Here is an 18,489-nt window from a genome sequence, read left to right on the forward strand (position 1 = left end):
TGAAGATTCATAGACCAAAAGAAGCACATGTTTGGTAATAGTTTTCTAGATCACAATCATCCATTGTGGCCGTTCAGCAAAAGTGCACGGGACAATCACAAATCACGATCATGTGTACAGGTAAAGAAGCTATTCCATTTGAAAGCAATAGAACAGCTTCACCAGCATTAGGGCACAGTCAGATGTTCAAACTTCCAGTGCCGTGTTGCTACTTGCTATTACAATTGGAAACAAGGAACTGCATTGGCAATGTATACCAAAATTGTTGCTTTCTGAATACTTGAACTTTCCCAATTCCTAAGTAAACTTTCCCAGATTCCAAAGATGATGCAGGTAGCCAAAACTTCTTAGTCACCTTGAATAGCATACTTATCCAAATGTAGACCAAAACTTCTAAGTAAACAAGGAACATGCTTCATTTGGTCTATGAAACTCCCATTGTCAAGACTGCAGTTCCTTGGGCTGGATTACTTATTTGTCGCTGCAAGTTGAAAGTTCAAGTCAGATAAACAAACAGCTATTAGTGTATTGCAGCTGCAGGCACAAAGATAATGCCACTCCATGCGACAATGAGTGTAGAATTGTGAAACGACAACACACATGCAAAGAAACAAAAAAGGAAACCTATCCATATGGAACATTGGTCATCTTCATCTAGGAATGTGTCGAGCATGTACTTGTGCAGTAGGTTACCTCTTCTTTTTGGCCGGGGAGATTTTCTTTCCCCTGCCGGATGCGACGTCGTCCATGCTTTGGCCCTGGCGCCGGTAGCGGCCGCCGGAGGCGACGAAGCCGGGGCATGGCCGGTAGGCCTTGATCGGCCACCAGCTGAAGCCCGGGACGGCGGCTATCCCCCCTTGGATCCGCCCCTCGCCATTGCAGCCCCTCTCAAGCTCCTCCCTGCCGCAGCCCCTGCATCCCCTGTGTATGCATGTGTAGCATTACAAGATCATCTATCGTTGCAAGTAATGCAGCACAAATTATGCTGATTCTTGATTGAAACCAAGCATTTTTTTTTGTCTCGATAAAAAAATCAAGCATCTTTTGAGTCAAAACAGGGTTGTGTGAGGATCTTTCTCTTCTTGGTTCAGAACTGGCATAGAAAGCTTTAGATTGGCATGGAGGGTTGGAAACATCATCAAACAAAACCTGTTACTACTGTGTTAAAGAAAAAGATGCCAAAATCAATCTCAGATGCCAACCTATATAATAAACAGTAGGGACAGAAAACAGCCAGAGAGAGTACTGAACAAAATGAATAAGACATGAACAAAAAATAGAGGTTCCACCGAGATTTGAACTCGGGTTACTGGATTCAGAGTCCAATGTCCTAACCGCTAGACCATGGAACCGCTTGATGATGGACTGAAAAAATACAAAGTATATATACAGCAGAGTATTATTTTCATCACGCTGCGTATGCAGAGCGCCAGAGACGGAAGACGCTGGATGGAGAGCTGAAGAAATGAAAGAAGATACCTGAAGTTGGGGTCATCTTTGTAGCTAAGAAGTGAAGGCTCAGATCCTTCTTCCGAAGGAGCAGTGACTGGTTCCTCTTGCTCCTTGGTCACCACAGAAGACGAGGCGCCCGATGATGAAGCGCAGCAGAGAAGAAGGTCCCTTGGCTTGTTGTGCAGAGGAGGACATGCAGAGGAGGAAGGATGGCTGCTCCTGCTTGAGAGGGAGAGGGAGTTGTGGAGAGCAGGGGAAGGACGCTGCAGCAGCCAGAAGCTGGCTGCGGCCATTGGCTGCTGGTCTGCGGCAGGCAGTAGCAACGAGGAAGGAGATGGGGGGAAGATGGAGAGGAGGAAAAACAAGGGAGGTGGGAAGAGAATGGATGGGATGCTAGCCACGTGGACTGACCGCTCTGTGCCAGGGGATAATAATATTGAATATTGATGGTGGATCATCCTGCTTCATGGATGGCCCTTTTTTTTAGCTTCCTTTTCTTTTTCGAAAAAAATCATATATATATATATATATATATATATATATATATATATATATATATATATATATATAGGCTGATTTTGGGGACAGGTTTTGTCCATGTTGTCATGTCTACTGACTTTGTTTTTGTTTTCAGTCCTCTTCTAATTATTTTTTTCAGTTCGTCATCCATAGCTCATTTCAGTTAAGTCGGATCCCACCACAAGGCAGCTTTAAACATTTTTGCTTTGCACATTATAAAAACTTGTTAGTAGAAGCCATTTCGTGGCTTGTTTGCAGCATCTTGTTGCATTAGCCTGCCCTGAAAGCGCAAATCTGAACTACTAATTCGATGTCCCACCACCCAACCAACCATTATTATCCTCATGCAAGCAGGTGGTTACAAGTTGAATCAACTAAGAGCCTCTATGATTCAACATTATAGTATTGTGCTCCGACAAATAATGCAAATATGACATTGAAATGACTTGTATGGAGGTTTGCGCAAACATGGAAAAAGAACCACCAATGTTCTTTGGGATATGGACAATTGACTATCATTGGATGATTAGACGTTTAGACTAGTGACGAATGAGTAATGAGTGGTTGACTTAAGCAATAAGACTGCTCGGGTTATTTATCCTTTGCTTTAAAAAAATAAAAAAAAAGGAAGAAGAAAATTTATGCAAAAGAAAAAAAAGGTTCCACCGAGATTTGAACTCGGGTTACTGGATTCAGAGTCCAATGTCCTAACCGCTAGACCATGGAACCGTTTCTGAGAGATAGAAGATTTACGTTTATATATATAACTAGGAAGTATCCCTCATGGACGTCAAGTCAACGGCGGTCATCTCCCATCTCTGGACGCCATCCACCTCCGCGCACAGCCTCTCACCTCACTCACCAGCTGCTGGGAGCGCGAGCACCGAGCAGGAGCAGCCATCCCCCCTTCCCCATTGGGGAGCCCATCCACCACCGAATAATAGAAAAACAAGAGAAAATGGTCCTGCTATTATAGCTCGCCGCTCCCCCGCACTCCTCGGCGCTCCCTTCCTCTCCCGCCACAAAGCGCCGGACGGACCCCCGCGCCGCCCTCGCCTCCCGTCCCTCCGTCCGCCCAGCCCCTGCCGGAGCCCAGGGACCGCTCCCGCGCCTGTCCCCGCGGCGGAGGCGGGCCGGCGGGCGGCCATGGACGTGGGCAGCGTCGACTGCGTCTCGCTGCTCGACGCCGCCGCCCCCGCGGCCGTGGACGATGCCGGCCGCGGCCTCGGCACGCTCCTCGCCGCCGCCCGGGCCTCCTACCCCAAGCCCGCCAGCGCCGGCGGCGTGCACGAGCTGCTCGAGTGCCCCGTCTGCACCAACTCCATGTTCCCGCCGATCCACCAGGTCGCCGCCCGCGATTCCTCCTCTTTTTCCTCTTCTTGATTGAATTGGATTTCGGCGCTGGGGCGGTCCGAAACGGTTGCCCCCCACACATAACATTTAATTATTCCTAGGCCACGGCGCAACAGGAATTCTGCATGCTTCTCTTCGTTTATGATAATTTCATCTGGATCCGAGATTCGCTTTATGATTACTTCGACAGCAATCATCTTATCAATCAGCTGTAATTGTATCACTTCCAGCTCATTTTTAGCGCTACATCTAGGCCTGAAAAGGAGTGACGAAGAAGAAAATTTGTTCTTTCAGATAATCATTCATTAATTACATGGGTTCTCTTCTGTTATCATTTGACCAGCTTGCGAAAAAATGGAGTAAACAATCTAACAGGTCATGACTAATCAAGAGTTGAGCTTCCACAACAATCCTGAGTTCTGACTGCCAGAACCTTGCTGCCCTACAACCTGTTTTGATTTTTGAATTCTGATTGTCAGCTCAGAGGAAGTTCTGCACTCAAAGAAAAAGTTCAGTGGAAATTGCAACCTTTCGTTATCGCTTGTTTATTTGCCACCTCCAGTTTCTTTTGCGGAGCCAATTGTGAACCAATTGACAATTTTAAGTGAGGGTGCATTGTTGATGGGGGGCTAGTCAACTTCACTTCGTAGGAAGCCATATTAAGACACAGCAGAACTGCAAAAATAGTATATTAGCAATTCTGGCATGGGAGTGGCAGTGGCACTAACTCGGATTGCTCTTTGCAGTTTGCACAGCATGGAGCGCATTGATGTGAAGAATAGTGACACATATAATGACACGAGATATAAGTAAAAACTAATTAGTGTCGTTGAATATTTGATTTGACTGCTAGTACAAATATGTTGATCCATCCTGAGTCAAGACAAGTCCACATAATGATAAGTTAAGTTACCCATTTGTTGGCTGCATGCTTACAAGTGGATGTTATCGTGAATACGACACCTCCTTGGAATAAGATACTTGGTTACATGTAAAGAGTTGGAATGCAATATCCTGCAATTAAGAGTCTTGGGGATAATGTAAAAAATGAGAGATTATGTGGTGTTTATTCTTCATCTTAGTGTAGTTCTGGTTTCAGACGTTCTCATATATTTTGCATTTGCACTTGCAGTGCCAAAATGGGCATACGTTGTGTTCAACATGCAAGGCTAGAGTGCACAATCGTTGCCCTACATGCAGACAAGAGCTTGGTGATATCAGGTGTTTGGCATTGGAGAAAGTAGCCGAGTCGCTTGAACTTCCCTGCAAGTACTACTCCTTGGGATGCCAAGAAATCTTTCCATACTACAGCAAGATAAAACATGAAGCACAATGCAACTTCAGACCGTATAATTGCCCCTATGCTGGGTCTGAGTGTGCCGCTGCTGGCGACATCCCATATCTTGTTTCCCATTTGAGGGATGATCACAAAGTTGATATGCATAGCGGTTGCACATTCAACCACAGATACGTGAAATCGAACCCACGAGAAGTGGAAAACGCCACCTGGATGCTGACAGTAAGTGTCTATACTATAATGTTGGATTGTTTTCTCTTCATATTTATTATCATAAGATTCTTGTTCTCGCTTGATAACTGAGTCTATAACCAGAAGATTCTGTTCTATGAACAAAATAGAATGCTACTGAGAAATGGATTTGGTTTCTCTGAGCAGGTGTTTCACTGCTTCGGGCAGTACTTCTGCCTGCACTTTGAGGCCTTCCAGCTTGGGATGGCACCAGTATACATGGCCTTCCTTCGTTTCATGGGAGACGAGAACGAGGCGAAGAACTACAGCTACAGCCTTGAGGTGGGTGCCAATGGCAGGAAGATGATTTGGGAGGGCACCCCCAGGAGCGTCCGCGACAGCCACCGGAAGGTGCGGGACAGCCATGACGGCCTCATCATCCAGAGGAACATGGCCCTGTTCTTCTCCAGTGGTGATAGGAAGGAGCTGAAGCTCAGGATCACAGGTCGGATCTGGAAAGAGCAGCAGACCCCGGATGGTGCCTGTATACCCAATCTGTGTAGCTAAGCGATGCAAATTGAAAAGAGATGCTGCTGAATTTGGCCAGATATTGTCTAATCCTTTTGCCATACCTTGCTGTTCTTCTATTCGGTGGTGGTGGTGGTGGGGGTTGGGGTGGGGGGATGTTGTATCTTTGCTAAAAGAATTTTCGCAGGTTAGGATGCTCCTGTAAATGAAATTGTGCATATGGCATCCGTTATGTCACAGTACAGGTGGGCTGATCAAGCTCTCTGCTGCTCCACGAACTTGTGCTTTTCATCATGAAACGACGTTTTGGCTTCATGTTTTGGAAGGGCATTTTTGTGCCAAGAAATCAAAGTTGAGCATTTGCAGGTGCGAAGAAGGTTACTTGTTTTTTCTTCTCCCGTTTTCTTTAGTTAAGGGCATGCGCTGGCTCCCTTCAACACAGAGAAGAGAGTTGAAGATTTGAATATGTGGCCATTCTCTTGTGCTAGTTTCTGAAGCGTTGGAAATGAGGAGTTACTGGTTAGTCAAGCAGCGAAGTGACTATGATTGATGCTCTTTCTTCGCTGTGTGTGTGTTTGAGGTGAGGTGATGGGTCAGGATGGATGGAGTATATGAGTGCCTGAGTGAGTGTATTGGAGGGGGGCCTTAGTTTAATTTGGATCAATCAGTTTCGCACCGTACGTGTAAATGTTGCTAGTTGTTGGATGATGTTTGCTTCATTGCCTGAAGAACAGGGAGATAATGTCGCGACCATGTTACAATGCAGATTGATCATATGTCTGCAGGAGCTGTTGTTGTTGTCATCAAGTCATAAACCTTGTTTGTTTCAGCTTATGATCGAGTTTGAAGACTTGATTTGAGAAATTCAAAAAGTCAGATGACTTCAAGAATCCATAATCAGCTGGATTCTCGATTTTGGGAGTCATCTGATTTTTGAATATTAAAATCGAACTTTCGAAATCAGCAAGAAGCTGAAACATACTAGAACATTTGAGGAATCTTGAGTATGAAACCTCAGCCTTCGGTGGTGCTGGCTCCAGAATTCCAGCCGAGCCACTGATGACTGATGTGAATCCATCAATATATGGTGTGATGCATGCAGCCGGAGCTAAGTCCAGTTTTAGTCATAAATTCCGTCACATTATATATTTAAACACCAATTAAGAGTATAGATGTATTATCAAACTAATTTCGTAAATCGTAATTTAATCATGAGACAAATCTATTAAGCCTAATTATTTTATAATTTACCACTAATTAATACAGTAACCATCCGTTAATCATACATTTTATTATACTTAATTGATTCATTTAGAGCTCTAATTGCAAATTATACAATTAATTTTATATTAAATTAACATCCCAACATTCAAACTAATATCCGAGCATTCGACGGGTGAGCTACTTGGGCCCGTTTAGATCCCCAAAAACCCCCACAAAAACCAAATTTTCCATCACATCTCCATCACATCGAAACATTAAATGTAGCAAATGACCCATGCATGGAGTACTAAATGTAGGTAAATAAAAAAACTAATTGCATAGTTTTGATGTACGTTGCGAGACTAATCTTTTGAGCCTAGTTAGGTCATGGTAGGACAATATCTACCGCAAACAATCGAAAAGTGGTACAGTGTGCTACAATATTTTTTCAGCAGCGCTATAGTGTTTTTCAGAGGGACTAAACACAGCCTTGGAAAACCGAAGGAGACTAAGGGGGTGTTTAGTCCCCAAAATGATTCTACAATATTCGTCACATCGAATTTTTAGACACATGCATGAAGTATTAAATGTAGTTAAAAAAATAACTAATTATACAGTCTAACTGATTATCACGAGCTGAATCTTTTAAGCCTACTTAGTCTATAATTAAATATTATTTATTAAATAACAACGAAATGTGCTACGGTACCAAAATCCAAACATTTTCACCAACTAAACACACCCTAAAGCCTTCAAGCCGAAGCCTCGTCTGAACTGAAGGCAAGCCGAGCCGACCAGGCGCAAGCTGCGCTTCTTCTTCTTCCTCCAACTCTTCCGGCGCCGCGCTAGTGCTCTCCACCTCCTCCTCCTCCTCGGCCTCCCTCACGAGAAGCGGAACCCAAAAGCCGCCGCAGCCACGCACGGTGACGGCGCGGCGCGCTACATGGTGAGCGCGATTTTCCACCCCTTCTCGGCCTCCAACGCGCGCCGATCCCGCCAGCGCGCTGCGCTGCGCTGCGGATCTCGCCTGCTCCTCCTAGATCTCGCTCCTTGTCACTGCTGGTTCGGATTCCTCGAACGATTCGCGGTCAGGATTTAGGGTTTCGGTACAAAAGACCGCGCGCGTGTTCCGATCCCGCGATTTAGTACTGGATCGCTTCAGGCCCGCCTGTTCCTCACCCTCAATTACAGGAATACCTAAATTGTTGCGCCATTTTCTAGCTCTATGTTGCAGTTGCATTGTCTTATTCGCTCTTGATTCTGTGCGGATCCGATGACTCAACTAGGTCTTCATGCTTTCCTCTCCAATCAAATGGGGACTCAGTTGGGGGCGCTCGCGCGTGCCATCCTATCCTATGTGCTCACTTCATTTGTATGCCATCGTTATGCGGTTAGTGGCACGATGCTTGCGTATCATCCAGCACCTATCCTAATTTGTCTGATGCACGAGATGTTAGAAGATCATAGCTGCATCTGAAACCTAATATGCTTACATGAAATATATTCTGGCAATGTGTTGAACTGGAGAAAAAATGTTTTACAGTAACAATATTTTTAGTGGCCTTGACAGCTTGGGCATTGAAGATGTAATTTCTTTCTGATATAGTTGGATCAGATGATAACAATTTGTTTCGCCCCTTGATTTTTTTTTTAATTTCCACATCTACATACATTGGTTCACATTTTTGCATTTGTTAGGTTCACCCAAAATTTGATACTGCCTCATGTGTTTGTCTTGTGCAGCATTATTAGTTTGGAGCTGCTTGATGTTCTAGTCAAGCTTACAAGAACCTTAGATGCATTTATCCTTTTTCTTGAATACAACTGTATTGATTGTTGTTAGCAATTGCCAAACTTATGACTGCCTTCTCCTGTGCCTGTGGTTGTTTGACAAGTTACATTGGAGTATCTGCCATGCTTGAGGTTTCAATCCTTTCATACTGCTTGTGAATGGGTTCGGGCAGCATGTTTGAAGTTCAAATTTACAAAAAAAAACATATATACGCATATTACCTATTTTAACAAGTAGGATTCACTGCGCAGGACTATGCAGTAAAGTCTACAACTAATGGTTGATGCTTACACGTGCCTGAAGCATTTTTCTCTTTTGTTTTTATGCAGGTGGTGCTTTTAGATTACCTATGCTAGTTTGCCTCTTGCTATATCTCCAAAATGGTGAAGCTGACAATGATAGCACGTGTCACCGATGGCCTTCCACTGTCGGAGGGACTAGATGATGGTCGGGATCTGAAGGATGCTGATTTCTACAAGCAGCAAGCAAAACAATTGTTCAAGAACTTGTCAAAAGGGCAGCACGAAGCATCGAGGATGTCAATCGAGACTGGGCCATACCTTTTCCAGTATCCTTAATCATTTTTCTCATTCGCAATATTTTTTGTACCGTAGTTCCTCATTTGGAAAGAGTTATTTTTTTAAGGATCCTAATTAGAGTATTGTGCTCAAGAAAGAAAGGAAAACATGCAAGTCTAGGCTGCCTAACCACATTGCATCAAACATACTGAATCCTTATGTATATCTTAGATTCAATATTTGTTTACAAGTTCCTTTGACCTGCAAAAGCTTATGCACATTATGTGCTTATTATCATCTGTCTCCATTTAGACATTGATCTGTGGATGGTACCAAGGAAATTATATCTCTAATGATGCACATTAAGATTAAGTTGATCTTTTTTTGGTAATTAAATTCTTGTGGCACTGTTGTTGTACCTTGATTCAAAAAAAAAACAGCTACATCATTGAAGGCCGTGTGTGCTATTTGACACTGTGTGACCGTTCTTATCCCAAGAAACTTGCATTCCAGTATCTCGAAGATCTCAAAAATGAATTTGAGAGGGTCAATGGCAGCCAAATTGAAACTGCTGCAAGGCCATATGCATTTATTAAATTTGGTATGGTTCTATGCTCATGTGTTGTCATCTTTTTATACACATTCTCTTAATGTTTCTACTTGTTGATAGCTTATATTTCTCTGCTTAGATGCATTCATACAGAAGACCAAGAAACTGTATTTGGATACCAGAACGCAAAGGAACCTTGCCAAGCTGAATGATGAGCTCTACGAGGTGCACCAGATTATGACTCGCAATGTTCAAGAAGTTCTTGGTGTCGGTGAAAAACTAGACCGTGAGTTTGCTTCTGTCACCTTGTCTAGACTATGTTTCTTCTTTATATATTACATTTTCTGGAATTAAGGACCTGTTCGGTGCCATTCAATAAGCAGGCTATCATGTTCACTTGGTTCTAGCAAATTATGTTGCCTGATGAATTCTAAGCTTTCTGTTAGTGACTTCCTTTGATGACCTTCATTCTGTTTTGATTTTGTCATACTAGAATAAAACCTGTGCTTTGCAATTGGTCTACACTCTGCAACAGAAACAATTGGCACATGTTGAATTGCTTTCGAGTAGCAGAAGAGAAAGTTCATGCATTCATAGTGCAGCCCATGCTCTAAAATAGATTGTTCTTGTAGTCAAGGGTTTATATTGGAGGATAACTTTTAGAAACTTCTAGAAGCTGCGGTGAGGCTTATACCTGAAATCGGTAAACCTAGGGGAAACATGTGAGATGATGTGCGCACTTTCTGTGCTTCCTTTTGCATTCATCTTCAATAATAACCTAGATTTATTACTTTATGTGTTTTCGGGAATACATTAACTCTCTCATATTAGGGTTTGATGATTGTAATTTAGTTCATATTTATACTCTACAACCAAATACGCCCATCCAAGCAGATTATCAGGCACAGTCTCATAATGTCTGTTTAAGCTGTGTTCCCCTCCAACAATTGCCTGGCAACTAAGCAGCCTTAATCCTAAGCAAGTTGGGTAGGCCAAATATGGCCCAACAAGAACCAGATGAACCAAGAAAACACAATAGTAGTAGTCATAGCATCAGTAAAAGTAGTTCAATGTGTAGGTCATGATTGTTTCTGTCCCCCCTCCCATTTATTATTTAAAGACATGACAGTTGTTTAATGAAAGGTTTCTCTTTGCAGAGGTGAGCGAAATGTCCAGTAGGTTGACCTCTGATACTAGAATCTATGCAGAGAAGGCGAAAGATCTCAATCGCCAGGTATGGTCCTGTTGGCGACATTTGCCTTTCCTCATGTACATCAAAGTTTTTGAGTTGAATTTGGTTAGCTATAACAAAGATTAACTGGTTGGTTTAATGTTTAGACAGGAGATGTATAGCATAGGGCTGCATATTTTTTCGGATGCCTGGTTTCATTGGTGTGTGTGTGACATGTTTCTATTGATGGTTGCAGGCCTTAATTCGTAAGTATGCCCCTGTTGCCATTGTGATTGGGATAGTACTGATGCTCTTTTGGGTGAAGAACAAGATATGGTGACTTTGGTGTATCTCGGACCTCCTGCGTTACAATGCTGGAACACCTGGTGCAGAGTCATCTGGGTGCAAGCACCATATGTTGATTCTGGCTCAACAGATGCTTCGATGGCTTATCCCGCATCTGCCGATTCAAGCGATTACTTTAGCTGCCAAAAGCAAACCCGTTGTAGTATATGGACCTGGTCTTAGTGCTGAATTCTCGGAACTGGCGCGTTCCTATTAACTGGATCTGCATTGTAGTATATGTTTTTTTTTCTGCGAGCGCACCATGTACAAGGCCTGAGGCTGCTGAATTGTGATAGACGAGTGTTTCACTTACCATACTGTATGAAAAACTAAGCATGTTGAAACTTGCTGGTGGAGCCCACCTGGAGGCAGTTCATTTCCATTTATTACGGATTACTTCCCAGTCTATTCAACTAGTATTCCATTCCCAGTATGTGACAGAGAGGGCTCTTGCTTGCTTTCTCCTCGCATCGCAAGAATCAAATTGAGATGTTATTTTGTTGAATGTAGTGTGTAATGAAATGTTTTTGTGTGGAGTTGATATGATGGGCCCTGATTGGCACACTCTCCTTGGGTAGTAATCTGACAGTCTAGAGGACGTTCACACACAGTTAAGCAAATGGGGAAAAGGACTGGTGACAGTTATCTAGCTAGAATCCATTCATACTGATACTGTATAAGCAAGCAAGCATGTACACATTCCATTTCCAATTTTCTCAACAGCAGAGTGAGCAAGCCTGATAGTCAGCAGCGGAACCCGAGCACCCTGCCGTCGACGGGCGAGACCCCGACGCGGCACACCTTGGCCGCCTGCACTCGGTGCGTGAGCAAGCCCAGCATCTTCACCCTCCCCTTGACAACCAGCAGCGACTCCACCTCGATGGCCATCTGCTGCTCTTGCTGCTGCTGCTGCTGCTGCTCGACGGGGATGGCCGGGACGTCGAAGGTTGCGGACATGTCCTTGGTGCGCCCCCCGTCGATGAGGCCCGCCGGGATGTAGACGGAGCCGAGCTCCCCGCCGGCGTAGGCCACGCGGAGCGAGCTGTCGAAGTGCGCGAGCGGGGAGCGGTTGGGGTTGCGCACCGACGCCGTCTGCTGGAAGGTGAAGGCGACGGTGCCGTTGGCGGCCGCGAAGGAGGGCAGGCGCACCGCGGCCACCGCGATGTCGGGGGGCCGCGGCCGGAACAGCAGGAACAGCGCGGCGCCCGCACCGCCCGCCGACAGCAGCAGGAACGCCGTCGCGGCCAGGCAGGACGCCAGCGCGGAGGACGACCTCGACCTGGTGCCGGGCCGCACAGGGGGCGGCAGGGGGGCCTCTCCTGCGTGCGGTGGAGGTGGAACCCTGCTGGGCATGGGGCCACCCGGCGGCCTGGACAGAGGGCGCTCCGCATAGCGGTGCCCCGGCTGCCTGGGCGAGGGGCGATCCGGCGGGTCGGTCGGGGGCGGCGGCGGCCTGAAGAAGGGTTGACCCGCGGCCGCGTAGTGGCCCGGTGACACGGCGGCGGGGGCCTCGCCGCGGCGTGGGGGCTGCTTCTGGTGCATGCGTGTCAGGGTGTGGAAGCAGCAGGCAGTGCCTGGTCTGGTCTGGTCTGGTCTGGTGGAAGTGGAAGTGCAGTCTGGATACGGCCGGCGGCCGCTTCTTCTTCTTCTTCTTCTTTTTATCATGCATGTGTGACTGATGGTGATGATGATGGTGGTGGTGGGTGGCATGTGCTTACACTGATGCGGATCGCAAGGAAAGCAAAGCAGAGCAAAGCAAAGAAAAGACTCACACTCACTACTGGTCAGTGATCACTGTGAGAGTGAAGTGCAGTGGCTTGCTTGCTTTTCACTTGTTTCCCGGCCGGCCGGGAAACTTGCTGCAGACGAGCGGCTAGCAAAGTGAAGTCGATGCTTGCTTGTTTGCATGGCATCTGATCAAACGAACGGATGGATGCACAGAACAACAGTACAGGATAGGAAACACGAGCTCGGCTCTGCTGCTCCAGATTCAGAGATGGATGGATCCTGTTCCTGATGGTTGGTCTGTTTCTTTCGTGTCCCTCCCTTTTTTTTCTTTCCTTTTCCTTTGGGCAACGTCCATCTAGCTCTTAAAAAAGTAAGGAAGGAAAAGAGCACTGCTACTGCTTAATTTGAGGAGGACAAGGAGGAGGATTAGGGGGAGGGTACCTGCTTCGTTGTTCCTTAGTCTTTACGCAACATCGCGCCGAGATCTCCATGCATCTTTCTTTTTCTACCTATTTCCCTCCTCTTTCTCTTGCTTTATTTAAAAGCTTTCGCTGCCATCTAGCTCTTTCCTCCCCTTTCCCTGCTAGCTCTTCAGACCTAGATAGTTGGGAGAGAGAGGGGCACCAAGGCTCTTTTTCTTTATAATTAAATTGCTATTATGAGCACAATACAAAATGATAACGTGTCACTGTATTTAATACGCATAAAATCCCTATAAAACTTGCACTAGAATTAATTTTATTTCTATCTCCTCGTGAGTGCTGATTACACGACATACGCATGCCATGTCAGATTGCTCCGATCGACGGCATTGAATGCAAGATTGGCTTGATTGGATCGACATATAGCTAGCGGGTACCGTTGATTGTGTCCCAAATTTAACTTACACAAGTTGAGAGTACGGTCTACTTAATTCCATAGGCATGCAACACTACTCGTGATATGCGAATGGGACCAAAGCAACACAAGTCGAGGGCCTCACATTGCTTCGTTGCTTGCTTCTGCTACCGTGAGGTAATGGAGGAGAGATGGTTAGCATATAATTTTTTTTTTACCCTGGGTGCATATGCACCCACGGGCTACTGACCCTTTTGTTTGGTTTGTTTGTTTATTTCTGTGTTTGTTTTTGTTTTTGTTCTGCAGGTCCTCGTCATGCCGTGTCGGAGTATTTCAGGACGAGGGCAAGTGTTCGGATGTGGGATGTTCTGGGAGCAGTGCTTCCAGCGGCACCGGCACCAGCACTAGGAGCGCCTCGGCCACCACCGCAGACGTGTCCAGCGGCCAGCCTCCGAGTGCAGAAGGTGATTCATGGAATCTTTGCGGAATGCAATGACGTGTTTGCGAGTCAGAGTTGCTTCACTGCCATCGATGATGGTAAGGCGTGTCACCAATTAATGATGTAAAATATGCATTCTTGCAGCTAGGGCCTTACAAATTGTGCATGCAGACACATTTCTAGTACACGAGCGCACAGGCGGCGTGATGATCAGCAACACCGGCGCTGTACAAGTGTAGTCGTTCCCTGACGAGCAGCTGAGGCGCGTGCAGATGACACAGAACTTGAGGTGGTTGGGTTCGCTCATCAGGAGTGCCGTCTTCACGAAGGAGAGCTCGGTTCCTGTGCGTGAGGTCGAGGATGGCATCATGCACATGCTAGAGAACGATGATATCTCGATGTGGCCCGTCATCAGACAGCACACGTCTCTTCTGCCTATCTTCAACCGGGTGCACTGCCTTCTGGCGCTTCATGATGAGATTCTCTATGTGGTGGCACCGGTTGACCTGAACGGCTACTGGAGAGTCCTCGGACAACTGGACTTCCCGAACAATTGGCATTCGGTGATCAGCCAAAACATGTACTTTATTTTTTTTAATTTTTTCTTTGATTTGTTGATGATAATCATATCGATCAGTACTTGCATGCTCACTTGTGCTTCAATTCTTTGAGAGTTTGCTAATTAATGTATTCTTTCTTTCTTTCTTACGGGCACGGCATCACAAGAGCCTTCCTAAACACCAACACCTACGACCACTGGAGCCCCGACCCCACAGTGCGGGCGTACCACGTGCTATGTTACCACCGAAAACCCCATGGAGGCGTCCACGCTACCGGCCAATGCCTTCCCAACTGTCGGGCTGCCCCACGGGTTCCAGACCAGGCTAGCCGCGCAGCCCGGTCACGTGCCGACCTACGAGCGTTGGCATATCGGGCTAATTCACTACGCAGTGATGCCCATGTTACTTCACTCGTTCTACTAGAGGGACATGCACTAGAATGGACATCTAGAGCGTGTACGGATGCAGTTCCTATTTGCCTACCCACGATACTGACATCTCTTGGGTTCTTCTTAGTCATTAATTATTACTAGCTATATATACTTATCTAGTCATTTCTTTACTACTATATATGTCTATCATCTTATGTACTATTTATATTAGTCATCGTCACGAGGCTTAAGTATGTCGTGTACTACTACTAGTATAGTATATATATTGTTGGGTATCGAGATAGCCCTAATACCCACTAAGATGAGGAGGTACACCTAAGACACACCAACTCACTCTGGAGGCGGTTAGCCTTTTCAATTTCTATCTACTTAGTGTACAAAGTCTTTTCGACGGCAGAGCGCCTTCTCGCTTCCGGGTGGCAGAGCCTACCAACAGATGAAGCTGGCTTTCGAGAGGCAGAGTCTTCCTACGATGAAACCCAGACCCTTTGTGATCCCGGGTGGCAGAGCCAACCTATGATAGGTCACAACTTATACACTAAGTACTCAAAAACTGGAAGACTAACACTTACAAAATACTTGCTTTATTACAACACAATAGTATTACACAAGAGTACACAACACACCCTCCCTTTGTGGCTAATCTAGCACTCACCCTTCTCACTACTTCCTAGCACCACTCATCTATCATGCCCATTGGAATGGATGTCATGGAAAGGGAGGGGGGTCCTCTATTTATAGGCCAAAGGTGGATTATAGGGTGGTGACATGTGTCCCACCTTCTAGAGAGTTCCTAAATATTACAAGATTTTCTAATTTATTTATTATCAAATCTAGACTGCTCCATGGTAAATATCTTACTCTTGCATAGTGTAGAACATTGTAGAAGGTTGCCTTGACTTCTTTCAACACTCCCCCTCAAGGCAAACTTCTTTTCAATGTTGTCCTGTAGACCATGCCGAGTGCCTCTTAAAACTTCACGAACTTTGCATTGTTGAGACTTTTTGTGAGTATGTCGGCAGTCTGCTCCTCTGTCTTGGTAGGCACCATTATGATCTCACCCTCAAGGACCTTTTCTCTTATGTAGTGATAGTGAACTTCTATGTGTTTGGTCCTTGCATGAAAGACATGATTTTCTGCCACACGAATGGAAGATAGATTGTCACAGAAAATCCTTACTTGGTATTCTGTTGGCTGGTGAAAATCCTCCATCAACTGCTTGAGCCAGGTGCTTTCTTGTGCTACCATTGCTGCTGATCGATACTCTGTTTCGGTACTGGATAATGCCACAGTTGGTTGTCTCTTACTGCACCATGATGTAGCTCAAGATCCAAGACTGAAGAAGTATCCCATAGTTGATCATCGTGTGCCACAATCTCCAACATAGTCGGCATCACAGTATTCCATCATCTGGCAATCATTTGTCTTCTTGTATAGAATACCAAAAATTGATGGGGCCTTTAACATATATGAGGATACGCTTGACTGCAACAAGGTAAGGCTTCTTTGGATTGCTTATGTATTGACTGACCACTCCAACTGGGTAGAAAATATCTGGCCGAGTCAGGTAAGATAGATAAGGCTGTCGATCAGCTGTCAATACATAGTCACATCCTCCAAATTCTTCCCTTCATCTTCTTGTAGCCTCACATTGGGATCCATAGGAGTAGACATGGGCTTAGAGTCAATCATCCCATACCTTTGTAGAAGATTCTTGGCATATTTCTGTTGACCCAGAAATATCCCTTCTTTTGTGCGCTCCACCTCAAGTCCAAGAAAATGTTTCAATTCTCCAAACTCTCTCATTTGAAATCGTACTAAGAGATTTTCTCTTATCCTTTATATTTCCTCAGAGAAATCTCCAGTTATTATCAAGTCATCAACGTAGACCAAAATTATTACTAGTCTACTTTCCTTTTCCTTGACAAATAAGGTAGAATCTGATGGAGCGACTTTAAAACCACTTTGTACGAGAAATTCACCGATCTTCTCGTACCATGCTTGTGGAGCTTGCTTTAATCCATATAGTGCCTTCTTTAATTTGCAAACATACTCGGGGGTGAATCTTACTCTAGAATCCCCTTAGTTGCTCCATTTTGATATCCTTGTCAAGCTCGCCATGTAGAAAAGCATTCTTGATATCCATCTGCCACAACTTCCAAGACTTGCAAGCAGCTAATGCGAGTAAGATTCGAACAGTTGTGATTTTTACCATCGGACTAAATGTTTCCTCATAATCCAGCCCATACTGTTGAGAGAAACCCTGAGCCACAAGTCAAGGCTTATACCTTTCAACTGAGCCTTCTGGACGGGTCTTTACTTTGTAGACCCATTTGCAAAATATAGGCTTTACTTCATTTGGCCTTGGCACTAAATCTCATGTTTGATTATCATTTAGTGCCATAATTTCTTCCTTCATCACCTTACGCCACTGTGGACCTTTTGATGCTTCTTCATATGAAGATGACTCAACAAGTATAGGCTCACCAACAAAGGCAGCATTTGCATACCTTGGATTAGGCTTGATCTTTCTTGTTGTCCTCCGTAGTTTTTGAATAGGGTCCTCAAGCTCTATTTGTGGTAATTGAGAGTCCTCCGGTGTCATATGATGTACACCGGTCTTCCATGGGCTTTTGGCTTTTACTGATGAACCATCTTTATCTTCACTTGCAGTTTGTGCCTCCTCCTCAATTTCTAGGATTTCTTCTAGATCCTCCTCCGATCCTTTATAATTAGGTAACTCAACCTTTTTAGGTGACCAAGCCGAAGCTTCATCAAACACCACATTTCTTGAGGTGTGGCACTTCCCTGTGGTTGGATCGCATCATCTCCAATCTTTTCGTGCATCATCATATCCGACAAAGATGCACTGAATTGCTTTCTTCTCAAACTTGCTCCTTAGGTGATCAGGCACAAACATGTAGCAGACATAATCAAATACTTTGAGATCGCTTACCACTGGCGTCACCTTCCATAACAACTCATGAGGAGACTTGAATCCCAACTTTGGTTGAGGTAGCCTATTAATGATATAGGCTGCCGTCTTCATACACTCAACCCAAAATCTTCCAGGCACATTCTTGGCATGGAGCATACTTTGGCAAGTTTCAGCAAGGTGACGATTCTTGCGTTCTGCTACTCCATTTTGTTGTGGAGTATTGGGGCATGTCAATTGCCTTATTATCTTGTGCTCCTTGAGATAGATAGTGAACTTATTTGATAGATACTCCCTTCCATCATCAGTGCGGAGGCATTGAATTTTCATGTTGAGTTCACCTTCTATCTTCTCCTTGAACTACTTAAACTTTGTGAAGGCTTCAGACTTCTCTTTCATAAAGTAAACCCAGACGTACCTTGAGAAGTCATCAATAAAAGTTTTTGTGTTTGATCGATTGGATGATGACTCAATCGGCCGTGACCCTTTATATTTATAGGGTGGGTGGACTTATCCCGCAAGGAATCCTTTTTACAAATCTAGATCTACAAAAAATTCTAATTATACTCAAATTTCGGGTGGACCGGTCTGACCGATCGGACCCACCGGTCAGACTGGTCGTCACTTTGCCGGATCAAAAATAGGGCCGACCGGTCAGACCACTTACGGGCACTGGTCAGACCAGTCTTGTCTAGCCTA

General features: G+C 45.1%; 4 protein-coding genes and 2 non-coding genes across 6 annotated transcripts; 2 read left to right on the plus strand and 4 right to left on the minus strand.

Moving 5' to 3' along the window:
• Positions 1–6: 6 nt before the first annotated feature.
• LOC120673187 lies at positions 7–1,863 on the minus strand. The gene is made up of 3 exons (XM_039953919.1): positions 1,480–1,863; positions 694–921; positions 7–481 (listed from the first exon to the last, which is right to left on the minus strand). The coding sequence occupies exons 1-3, from the start codon at positions 1,743–1,745 to the stop codon at positions 472–474; spliced, it is 504 nt and encodes a 167-aa protein (XP_039809853.1). The 5' UTR covers positions 1,746–1,863; the 3' UTR covers positions 7–471.
• TRNAQ-CUG lies at positions 1,281–1,352 on the minus strand. The gene has a single exon. It is a non-coding gene; the product is annotated as a tRNA-Gln (tRNA).
• A 765-nt stretch (positions 1,864–2,628) lies between the features above and the next one.
• On the minus strand, positions 2,629–2,700 carry TRNAQ-CUG. Its single transcript has one exon. It is a non-coding gene; the product is annotated as a tRNA-Gln (tRNA).
• A 128-nt stretch (positions 2,701–2,828) lies between these two features.
• Positions 2,829–5,671, plus strand: LOC120674140 (E3 ubiquitin-protein ligase SINAT5-like). The gene is made up of 3 exons (XM_039955270.1): positions 2,829–3,315; positions 4,457–4,843; positions 5,000–5,671. Exons 1-3 carry the CDS (start codon positions 3,118–3,120, stop codon positions 5,357–5,359), a joined length of 945 nt encoding a protein of 314 aa, XP_039811204.1. The 5' UTR covers positions 2,829–3,117; the 3' UTR covers positions 5,360–5,671.
• Positions 5,672–7,263: 1,592 nt separating this feature from the next.
• LOC120673936 (25.3 kDa vesicle transport protein) lies at positions 7,264–11,307 on the plus strand. Its single transcript, XM_039954983.1, has 6 exons — positions 7,264–7,469; positions 8,645–8,883; positions 9,274–9,434; positions 9,523–9,669; positions 10,541–10,617; positions 10,811–11,307. The coding sequence occupies exons 2-6, from the start codon at positions 8,696–8,698 to the stop codon at positions 10,892–10,894; spliced, it is 657 nt and encodes a 218-aa protein (XP_039810917.1). The 5' UTR covers positions 7,264–7,469; positions 8,645–8,695; the 3' UTR covers positions 10,895–11,307.
• A 212-nt stretch (positions 11,308–11,519) lies between these two features.
• Positions 11,520–13,053, minus strand: LOC120673935 (WW domain-binding protein 11-like). The gene has a single exon (XM_039954982.1). The coding sequence runs from the start codon at positions 12,607–12,609 to the stop codon at positions 11,644–11,646; it is 966 nt and encodes a 321-aa protein (XP_039810916.1). The 5' UTR covers positions 12,610–13,053; the 3' UTR covers positions 11,520–11,643.
• Between the last annotated feature and the right edge of the window lie 5,436 nt (positions 13,054–18,489).

The sequence above is a fragment of the Panicum virgatum genome, chromosome 5N, assembly GCF_016808335.1.
Source record: "Panicum virgatum strain AP13 chromosome 5N, P.virgatum_v5, whole genome shotgun sequence".
NCBI lineage: Eukaryota > Viridiplantae > Streptophyta > Magnoliopsida > Poales > Poaceae > Panicum > Panicum virgatum.

What these genes read in the sequence shown, in the direction of transcription:
- LOC120673935 (XM_039954982.1), bottom strand. Translation starts at nt 12,609, where the DNA reads ATGCCACCCACCACCACCATCATCATCACCATCAGTCACACATGCATG.
- LOC120674140 (XM_039955270.1), top strand. Translation starts at nt 3,118, where the DNA reads ATGGACGTGGGCAGCGTCGACTGCGTCTCGCTGCTCGACGCCGCCGCC. An exon ending in TGTTCCCGCCGATCCACCAG is followed by an intron (nt 3,316 to 4,456) that starts GTCGCCGCCCGC and finishes TTGCACTTGCAG; the next exon opens with TGCCAAAATGGGCATACGTT. An exon ending in ACGCCACCTGGATGCTGACA is followed by an intron (nt 4,844 to 4,999) that starts GTAAGTGTCTAT and finishes TTCTCTGAGCAG; the next exon opens with GTGTTTCACTGCTTCGGGCA.
- LOC120673936 (XM_039954983.1), top strand. Translation starts at nt 8,696, where the DNA reads ATGGTGAAGCTGACAATGATAGCACGTGTCACCGATGGCCTTCCACTG. An exon ending in ACTGGGCCATACCTTTTCCA is followed by an intron (nt 8,884 to 9,273) that starts GTATCCTTAATC and finishes AAAAAAAAACAG; the next exon opens with CTACATCATTGAAGGCCGTG. An exon ending in ATATGCATTTATTAAATTTG is followed by an intron (nt 9,435 to 9,522) that starts GTATGGTTCTAT and finishes TTCTCTGCTTAG; the next exon opens with ATGCATTCATACAGAAGACC.
- LOC120673187 (XM_039953919.1), bottom strand. Translation starts at nt 1,745, where the DNA reads ATGGCCGCAGCCAGCTTCTGGCTGCTGCAGCGTCCTTCCCCTGCTCTC. An exon ending in AAAGATGACCCCAACTTCAG is followed by an intron (nt 922 to 1,479) that starts GTATCTTCTTTC and finishes ATGCATACACAG; the next exon opens with GGGATGCAGGGGCTGCGGCA.